A 9,306-nucleotide genomic window follows, 5' to 3' on the forward strand; every position below is an offset into this window, starting at 1 on the left:
AAAATTAATTTTGTCGTAACAATTTGTTAAAAAAATTCAATAAAAAAGATAAATTTTTGTACAACAATGTGTCACATTCACATAGATCACTTATATAAATTATAGTATTAGAAAAACCCTATCTTAGTAAGTGAGATTTGCTTCTCCGTATTGCTAGTGAGGATTCCTAAACTCTTGCATCAACGTAAATCCTCTTTATTTTCCACTATATAAACCTCCATTTGATACCAGATTAATAATTATAATTCATTATATAAATATTATTACTCCACTGCAAAAAAGAGAATTAAAATAAACTGCACAATTATATTCTTATAAAAAAATAATAATAATTTTATCTTATTCTTGATCTGTATTATGGATGATTCCTATGTATCATTGTATGTGGGAGATTTACACCCTGATGTTAATGAAGAGCAATTAACTGACGCTTTTAATGAATTTAAAACCTTAACATCTGTTCATATTTGTCGTGATTTCGTTTCTGGCAGGTCTCTTTGTTATGGTTATGTTAATTTCGTCTCCCCTCAAGATGGTATGTTAATTTTATTTTTTATTTTTTATTTTTTTATTTTTTATTCATGTTAGATCTGAGAAACTCATATGATAAACGGTGATTTCGGGAATTAATTATTTGTGTAGGTCGTAAAAATTAAACTTTTGTGTTTTGTAATAGGGTTTTTCTAACATATGCCACAATGGCATCGGTTAAGAGCATTAAATTCTTTAATGAGTTACTTTATTCTCTTAAATATGCTTTTGGGAATAATGATTTCATTTATATATTAATTAAAGTAAGTAAAAAAAAGAATAAATAAGGGAATCCTTGAATAAAATTGGTATATAAAGGTAATTAATACTTCCTTAACCTATGCCTTGTGGCATAGATTAGACAAGCCGTTTATAATATTGATGATATTTTTTATTCAAGTTTGATATGAGAAGCCCGATAGAGATCGAGGGAATTAATCATTTGTGTGTAAATTGTAAAATTTAAATTTCTTAAATAAAAAATTTAAGCATTATATATTATACTCCATATATTGGTGATAGGTTAAAGCGTTATAATAAGCGTTATTTAGGTTAGATATGAGAAACCCTATATGCTAAACCCTATTTGAAATTGATTATTTATGAATTAATTAATTATTTTGATTGCCAGCTAAGAAAGCTATTGAGGTAAAGAATCATATGAAACTGAATGGGAAAGCTATAAGGGTAACTTGGTCACTTCGTGATTCCGATGCTAGAAAAATTGTAGCTGGAAATGTGTTTGTTAAGGTACTATTCTATTTTAACCATTACTTGTAACTTGTAAGTTGTATAGAAATGGTTATGGTTTTAAAATTTTATTAAATTTATTTTAGATTTGTTTTTAATTTTAAGATTTGGATTTAATTTTTACGAATATGTGATTTTGGGTTTGGTTTTGATCTGATAAATAATGGGTTTGAGTTTGGAGTCTAGGGTCTTCGGACTTAGGTCCGACCAAGATCTTCTCTCTTGATTCATTCAAGATCCAAATCCACCATGCACGCTTTAAACCCGACCTACTATACAATTTAAAATAAATTTAAGTTCGTTCTATATCTTTTTCTAATACTTATTTGGATTCAGTTTAGACTTATGTATAGCCTATAGACCCATTTTAGTACTAATGAAATATTTTATAAGTAAAAGAAGTATAAATATTTAAATCAAGACCAATTTAAGACCCTAGACCCATCAGATCTAACGAATCTAAATTCGGATCCTTTCAAACCCTAAAGATTTGGTCCGAATCTGATCAGATCCAACCCAAACCCGACAAATGACCATCCTTAATTGTAATAATAAGAAATTGAAACGACTTATAAACCATTAACTAATTATCCCCGAATAAAAAAAATATATATAGTATGAGACAAATCATTATGGACTCGTATGGATAATTCCACGAGTAATAATAGCATTATAATGCTTTTGCAGAACCTTGATAAATCAATTGATGATACGAAATTGCAAGAGATTTTTTCTAGAATTGGTGAAGTCTCTTCATGCAAAGTTCCTACAACAGAGGATGGAAATAGTAAGGGATATGGATACGTTCAATTCAGTTCTGATGAGTCTGCAAATGTTGCCATTAAAACTTTAAATGGGGCAATTATTGAAGGCAAGAAAATGTATGCTTCTTAACTAACTTAATGTATATTGATTTTTGTTAAAGTTTAAGCTGATAGTTAAAATTTCTAATTTATCTGTCTAGTTATTGCATTACCTCCCATAAGAAGCCCTTTGGGCTAGATATTGGTGTTGATGCAACACATGCTTTTCTCATAGTCATGATTATCAACCTAGTGTCCAACACAAAGTCAGGGTTTGCGGGAGAGATAGCGGATAGATTTACCCGTACCCCTCGAGGGAGAGGACATATCATACATGCTTACCTTGTGCATAACATTAAATATTCTATTTTAATAGGAGGGGTGATTGAGATTCCAATTTGTGATCTTTCGTCATATTGGCTCTGATACCACATTAATAAACCAACTTAATCAAAAGCTTAAGCTGATGGTTGAAACTCATAATATATTATGGATCATATTCTATCATTATTGTTTATATCGTATGAAAGGTTAATTTATTGATCATGTAAAAGTTTCTTACCTTGTTATACACGTTATTTTTAATGGTGAAGACATGTCAGCCAATATATAAAAAGGGCCGATCGAGTTTCAACTACCGTGAATGACGCAAATTTATACTTCAAGAATGTGGACCCTGAAATTACACAAGAAGTTTTACAAAAGAAGTTTGCCAAGTTTGGCAACATTTTGAGCATGGTACTCTATATGGATGATAATGGTGGCTCCAAAGGTTTTGGGTTTGTTAACTTTGAGAATCCAAATGAGGCTAAACAAGCTATGGAAGCTATGCATGGCTTACAACTTGGTACGTTATTTGTTTTTCGTTTGTTGCCCAGTGTACTTACAACCACGACTCACAAGCAGGGTTGTTCCTGACCTAAAAAAGATATACATTTGCCTAGAGCCCAGAGATTGAAAGAGGCCCAATAGCTTAATTTATCTATGTTAGGAGTTACAAAGTGGTACACCGCTAGTAAAATTAACTTTACTTTGTCAAACACCTATTAAAGACCGAAATCGACCCTCTATATTTAAAATCTATTTATTTTATTTTACCTAGGGCTTATAAATTATCAAGCTCGATTCAATCGGTTCAATTTTGTTATGTTTATCAACCTCATGTGACTACCTATGCAATAAGTTTGCAAACCTAGCTATATCAATAATTGATTGGATCCATTTTGGTCAATAAGGTTTTGACCCAATGGTTGAGTCGATAAATTATCACATTTAATTTTATTAAGTCATTAAATAAAAAACATTATATAAATTTCTTTAGTTGAATTTGTTAAAAAAGATAAATATGTATAAGATAATCATACTTGGAATAATTTGTTTCTTCATGAAATTTAGGTTCTAAGATTTTGTATGTGGCGAAGGCACAAAAGAAGGCAGACCGTGAACAAATTCTACGATCTCAATTTGAAGAGAAAAAGGAGAAAATATCAAAGTACATGGTATAAATTTTGCGTATTTAAATATTAATAATAATAATTATCAATATTACTTGAAAATTATGGATCAATCTGTGGTTAAAGTATTGAGAATTTTCTTTTTCATTCTTATGACACCTCTCTTCAATTTGTAGAGTCAAGATACTCTGGCCCATGGTAAATAAAAATAAAATATTAAATACTACTCATTTTTATACTCTTAAAGTTATATATATATATATATATATATATATATATATATATATATATATATATATATATATATATATATATATATATATATATATATATATATATATATATATATATATATATATATATATATATATATATATATATATATATATATATATATCATGTTTATTTCTAAAATATTATCCCATTAAGATTAATACATGCATAGGTTGAATCGTAGTTTCTGATGGGTCAGCTACGAACCCCGTAACTTTTAGTAGGATATATTTAACGATATTTAATTTAAATGTCATTGTTTTAAATTTTTAATAGTATATATAGTGGATTTAGTAACATTTATTAGATCCTTTAGCAGCATAATAAAATGTCATACTAAAGCTTTTCGCGACATATACTAATATATAATTACATATGTCACTAAAGGCCAACTAAAACGTTACTAAATCACTTTACAGTAGAAAAAATAAAAACCAACAATTATTACATTAAAAATAGAAATTAGTGGTCTTTTTTAAATACCGCTAAATTCAATGTCGCAAAAATTTGAATTTGTTGTAATGACTTTACCTTTAAGTAGATGATTGATATGACGGTATATAAGATTATTTTCTGACATTTTTAAACTATTTTTTTAGGATTCAAATTTATACATAAAAAATATAAGTGATGAGGTGAATGATGAAGCATTGATTGAACTATTTAGCAAGTGTGGAACAATTAGTTCAGCAAAGATCATGCGCACTGAAAAGGGAATAAGCAAGGGATTTGGATTCGTTTGTTTCTCTACTTCTGATGAAGCTGCTAAAGCTCTTAAAGCTTTTCATAGTATGTTATTTATTACTCCATTACTAATAGTTTAATTAATTATTTACAATTCTAATTTTTTCATAAAAATTTTACGCATTAATTTATCATTTTTCATTTTCATGTCTTAATCATAATATATGCAACTCTAAAGATTATATATACACTATATTACTATTTTTAAAGGTTTTTATATGAAATGGCCGTATGACTTATGAAATGATATCTAAATTTCACCATTAATATATCTTTTTTCAATAGAGAAATAATACATTTTCAAAATTACAAGAAAAGTCCATTATCTTCATGTATTTTTGTAATTTATTATACTCTTTATGTTCTTTATTTTGTATAATTGTCATACTAGTTTGTCTTATTTATTTTGCACCATTTTTATTTTTGGATAATGACTCATAATTTTCTTTTTATCTTATTTATACATTTTAATTTTCTTTTAATTTCATTCACATAGATTCTCTCTCTTCATTTTTTACAAATATTTACTTTTTTTTAAAAAAAAATCTCTTTTATTTTTTTTCTTTGATGCAAATCAATCCAGAAAAATGAGTATTAATACATAGTTATTTATTAATGGGCATTGAAGTATATTCTTGTTATTTTGGAAATTGTTAGGGTACATGTTCCATGGAAAACCTTTATATGTGGCAATTGCACAAAGAAAAGAAGATAGAAAAGCTCAATTGCAACTAAGATTTGAACAAAGCTCGTCTAAAAGAGTTCCAAGTACAATGATTCAACAAGGATACCCTTTTTACTACACTCCTACGGTTGTTTCACCACATCAAGGATTTTTTCATCAACCACTTGGGATGAATCAAATGTGGCAAAGTAATGGTTTTGCTTCTACTCGCCATCAACCTATCCAATCCTCCTTAGTTAATGCTGTAAGTATTACAAATACTTAACCATTCCAGAATTATATTTGATACATGTATCTGCTCAAGTGTTATACAGATATCTTACTTATGTTTGATTGTCGATAATTTAACATGAGTATTTAGTTTTAATGTGGTATTGGTGTCATTTATCTCTCTTTTTACCCTTTATTGGAGCGAGTACGAGTATGATTTTTTGCGGGATTATCAGATTTATGTCTATGATTATGACTTTTTTTCATTGCCTCAATGCTATTAAGTGACTTATCTCACCTAGAATGGGGTTTTAATGATATATAATAAAGAATTTTTTTTTAATTGATCCTTAATAGTAACTATCATTTAAAACTTTACATAAATAAAAATTATACATAATTTAATGAGTTATTTTACTATAGCTTTTTTTAATTCTAAACCAAAAAAACTAATATATATTTGTTGCTTAACAATCTTAGCAACTCCCTAATAACATAAGGCCAAAGACACAAAATCGAGTTAAGAGCAATGTAAATGCACTCCAAGACAAGAAAGTTCATACACCATATGTTTCTTTAGCTAAAGATTCGACCAATCACCAGGTTTGTTAATTAATACTCCCTCCGATCTTATGATATAGTCCCATTTCCTTATTTGGCAAAACCGTTGAATTAGTCCCATTTCTATTTTTGTCAATCCTTTTTTACTTAAATATCCTTAGTTCACACAAGTAATTACGAATATACCCCCATATACCTTACTTACCCAACTACCCTTCACTACTTATCCTTCACTACTTACCCTTTACTATTTACCCTTTTTAATGGACCCCACACAACCCTTAATATCCGTGCCCAAGCAAATGGGACTATATCATAAGATCGGAGGGAGTATTAATTTTTAATTTTATATATCTTATTTCTTTAAATTCTAACATAGCTTCTATTTAATTTATTCTCAAATAAATAAATAAATAAATAAATAAATATATATATATATATATATATATATATATATATATATATATATAATTAATTAGTACTCCATATGAATATGATATGGTCTTCTTAATCATGAGATTATTTTTAAAAATAATAATTATTAAAGTATAAGTGAGTGCTAATTGCTAAGTTAATGATTTATTAAATGGTTTTATTTAGATTACCTCATATTAAAAATCAACTTATTTAGTGTTATACTAATTAAATTAGATAGTAGCTAGTTGTTAAGAGAATCGGGTCTTATTTCAGTTGAAGCAAATATTAATTATATTATTGCTTCAAATAAGGTTTTAAATTTGATTTTCACATAAACATTAATAAATGGCGAAGGCAAGCTACATATAGTTACATGGGCGATGATATATATGCAGGTGACTTATAAGACACCTAATATAATGTATGAAGGCAAAGAGTATTTAAGTAATGTGCTTGCTGCTGCTCCTCTTCAGAAACACAAGCAAATACTTGGAGAATATATCTATCCACTTGTTTACAAGCAAAAGGTAAATTTTAACATCATATCTAGTATTGGTCACTCGAACACTCATCTCAACATGCCGATTAATTAATAAAATTCGTTAATTCTTTTGTATGTTGGAGTATATATATAACACGATTTAATTTTTTTAATAAGCGTTTAAATCAAATAACTTAGTTAATGACGACCTAATTAAACAGACCTAGACAAGTTAGAACCTAAATCACATGTGAGTAGAGGCTGAGCAAGATTTTGGAGGCCCTATTTATTTTTGCGATGTCTCTTAAAATTATACCCTTTATTATACCAAAAGAAAAAAAATTTTCACTTCATAAGACAAAATACACCGTAACATTATATTTAAAATTATTTCAATCAAAGATAAAAAAATTTACAAATAAATCACTTAATAAGTGTTGCTCAGTTTTGGGCCTTAATTTTGGAGGCCCTAGGTGGTCGGCTACTCAACTTATGATTAAAATCGACACTGCATGTGAGGAAAACCTCACATCATTAATTAAAATAGTGGATTATAGACTTGTATATAATGTTTGGTGACTAATCGACCTAATGTCATAGGAGTATTTTTTTGGAAAACGTGTACATCATCGAATAATATGTTGTGTGTATGCAAGTTAATGTTCATTACCCGTAGGTTATTGGGTCAAACCTACTATCCATACCAGTAAGCCCACAGAATAATTATGTGGCGAATTATCATGCCAAACAATTTACTAATTTGTCCCCTTTTACTTGTAGCCAGAACTTGCAGGAAAGATAACAGGAATGCTATTGGAAATGGACAATGCTGAGTTACTTGTATTAGTGGAGTCAAATGAATCCTTAAAAACTAAGGTGGAGGAAGCCACACAAGTGCTCAAACAATCCAAGGCTAAAATTGATAAAATCCATTCCAATTTTTTTACTTCTGAACTTGCCGTTAATTAAATAAATATAGGATTGATTTTCGTATGTTTTTTTAAGCTCTTTTCATAGGTGAATAAATAATTTAGAGTTTACTATAATAAATTGTATGAATACTAAATTTGTACAATTTAAATAAATATCAAATTCGAGATTATTGATGGTTGTTTAGAAGTAATTTATATTTGGTGTTTATAATTTAAAATTTTAAGTGACTGTTTACTATTTTTAAGTATTTTATTTACATTTTATTTATTATTTTGTTAAGCAGGAAAATAACCGATTTAGATTTCATAATATAATAATCAATGATTAAGATTTTAAGATTTTAGTGATATGGAGTATAATATATTGCCTCTAAAAGCCCTTGCAAGAGTCTTAAAACTGGAAGGAGAGTAGATCACAAGATATATCTTCCCTTATAATTTTGACTTTTATTTTTTGAAAAAATAAAGTAGTGTATGCTTCATTATTCTTAATTCTCCGCTTTCATGTTTCCTATAGATGTTTTTCAAGTCAAATATTCTTTTTAATTATAATCTCCTCTTAGAACGTATGGTCAATTATATTCTACTTTATCTGTTTTCAAACATTTTTCCTATTTACTGGTTTTTTAGATTTTAATACAAACTTTAAAATCAAATAATTTTAATTGTGAGTTTTAAAAATTTTAAAAAGTTGATATTTTATAAGATTCCACATAAATATGTTTTTTCTTATAGTTAGATGAGAAATCATAGTCAAAATTTGACACTAAAATTCGACAATTTTATTTGAAAAGAAGATATACAACGATGAAAATATCATTTTTATTTCATGATTATAATTTTTATAAGCATTATATAGAATTTTATCAATTGTATCTAATTCCTCTTATAAAGTCTAGATATAATCCCAATGTTTGTATCTTTGTGAGACACTACATGTAGGTGCTACAATGTAAGATTCAAAACAAAGCAAAATCAACCTATTTTATGTTTAATCTCCATCATCCTCCACTAAATCTTGGTGATGTGGCAAAATATAACTCAAACAAATATAGCTCCAGACAAAATAAGTCACTATTCCATTTTCCACCTTTTACTTTTTATAATTTTAATTTTTTTATAATATTTTATTAGTTTTTAAAAAGCTCATATTCCCTTTATAGAAATTTTACTAGTAGTACCTTTGGGGTTTTCGGACAACAATAATGAGTACAGTATATAAATTCTATAATAAGTAGTAAACTATTATTACTTTTATTATATAAGATAGGTCAAAAGAAAAACATAGAAGAAAATTAAGATTCTGTATCATAAAAATAGACTTGACAAGATGCAATTTTAAAAAACTTATATTTCATTTTAATTAGGTTTTTAAAGATAAAAAGAAATAAATAAAATATCATGTTTGTCATATTGATCTTGCTATGAGTTTAATTTGTTGTGTTTTTTTAATTGTTCAAAATGA

At 27.4% G+C, this 9,306-nt stretch overlaps 1 protein-coding gene across 1 annotated transcript; it reads left to right on the forward strand.

Annotated features, from left to right (window-relative positions):
- Window positions 1-357: 357 nt before the first annotated feature.
- Window positions 358-7,923, forward strand: LOC130813648 (polyadenylate-binding protein 7). Its single transcript, XM_057679492.1, has 9 exons — window positions 358-535; window positions 1,163-1,281; window positions 1,969-2,162; window positions 2,678-2,931; window positions 3,480-3,583; window positions 4,411-4,600; window positions 5,213-5,484; window positions 6,824-6,955; window positions 7,690-7,923. Exons 1-9 carry the CDS (start codon window positions 358-360, stop codon window positions 7,876-7,878), a joined length of 1,632 nt encoding a protein of 543 aa, XP_057535475.1. The 3' UTR covers window positions 7,879-7,923.
- The last annotated feature ends 1,383 nt before the right edge of the window (window positions 7,924-9,306 follow it).

This window comes from Amaranthus tricolor, chromosome 5, assembly GCF_026212465.1.
Source record: "Amaranthus tricolor cultivar Red isolate AtriRed21 chromosome 5, ASM2621246v1, whole genome shotgun sequence".
NCBI classification, from domain to species: domain Eukaryota; kingdom Viridiplantae; phylum Streptophyta; class Magnoliopsida; order Caryophyllales; family Amaranthaceae; genus Amaranthus; species Amaranthus tricolor.